Raw genomic sequence first — 1,362 nt, 5'->3', positions numbered from 1 at the left:
TATTCGGAACCAGTCTGTTGTTCCATGTCCAGTTCTAACTGTTGCTTCCTGACCTGCATACAGGTTTCTCAAGAGGCAGGTCAGGTGGTCTGGTATTCCCATCTCTTTCAGAATTCTTTAACAACAATTTACACTTTCATTAACCAGTTCACAGATGATTTATTTTTCCCAATCTGTATGACAAACAGAGGTCCCTGACACACATTACACTAGAGTGCAAGCAACAGTAGTTTGGGGTCACTCTTCTCGTCCCATTTTATTTTTCATCAGAGCATTTGTCACTACCTGTAACACATGGTGGTTATTTAAACTCCATGAGAGGAGGGACTTTGTCTGTTTTGTTTTCCTGTATATCCCCAGTAAATAGAATAGTATTTGATACCTGAGGTGTTCAGTGGAGAGGAAGAAGGGGAGAAGGAAAGTGGGTGTGTATATGCAAACAGATGGGTATATTACAATTTCTTGCTTACATGTTAGCTTTGTTCAGCAGATTAAGAGCTCTGTGAAAATAGGGGCCAAGGCATTTCAGCATCCTTAAAACTGATACAGTATTTTAGGCACACAATATCCAATTAATACCTAAGTGAAGAAACAAATGAATGCATTCACTTATGTATATCATTTGTCTCAATGTGATTGTCAAGAACAAAATTAATTATAAAAAGAGGAGGGGAAGTTGCTTTGTCTTTTGCAGAGAACTGCAGAGAAGGTTGTAATATGACAGCAGGGGTCAGCCAAGTTCAAAGCCTTGAAAAACTCAGTCATAACCCAGGAAAAAAACAGCTAATCAGCATCCTTAATCAAAACTACCCTGGAAGAAAATTCAGTAATTGCACAGATTTCAAACAAAAGACAAAGTTTAAAAAAAAAACACACAGCCTTAAAAGAGAAAAAAACAATAGCAAATGGAAACACACTCATGTCAAAGAGGTCTTTCCGCGGACTGCTCTCTGCACTGCTGCCCGTGGCCGGCCCTGTCTGCTGGGGGATACGCTGGGTATTGACATAGGTGGGGGCTTCTCCCGTAGGAGCCACATGTGATTTCCCTTCAGGCATGCTGTAGATGTCCAAGGATCCTGCAACAAGAAAATAGACCTCCTTTCTCTTCTGATCATAATGCTATTCATGTTAAGCCACCCAATGTTTCACAGAGAAGTTCCTTCAGTCCATTCATAAGAAAATCCTTCTTTCAGATGCCCGTCTATTAACTCTCTTCTCTGACTCTCTTACCCTGCTGTGCTTCGGCTAGGATACTCTCCACTCCTGCCTGTCAAAATGGAATCTGCCATCCCAGGATGATGGACACCATGAAGGTTAGGAGCCTTGTCAAGACCCTAGGCCCATCTGACTCAGGCCGGGTGG

General features: G+C 41.9%; 1 protein-coding gene across 1 annotated transcript in view; it reads right to left on the bottom strand.

The window, feature by feature from the left end:
• SHC3 (SHC (Src homology 2 domain containing) transforming protein 3) overlaps positions 1-1,362 on the bottom strand; it is a 183,825-nt gene that overhangs the window by 23,937 nt on the left and 158,526 nt on the right. Inside the window, exon 10 of the mRNA XM_010844831.1 lies at positions 918-1,076. Within this exon, the coding sequence (XP_010843133.1) occupies positions 918-1,076 (159 nt within the window). The remainder of the gene's footprint in view (positions 1-917; positions 1,077-1,362) is intronic.

The sequence above is a fragment of the Bison bison genome, unplaced genomic scaffold, assembly GCF_000754665.1.
Source record: "Bison bison bison isolate TAMUID 2011002044 unplaced genomic scaffold, Bison_UMD1.0 scf7180017864209, whole genome shotgun sequence".
Classification (NCBI taxonomy): domain Eukaryota; kingdom Metazoa; phylum Chordata; class Mammalia; order Artiodactyla; family Bovidae; genus Bison; species Bison bison.
Note: the sequence above shows the minus strand (reverse complement) of the source record. Positions and strands in the feature narration are given on the sequence as shown.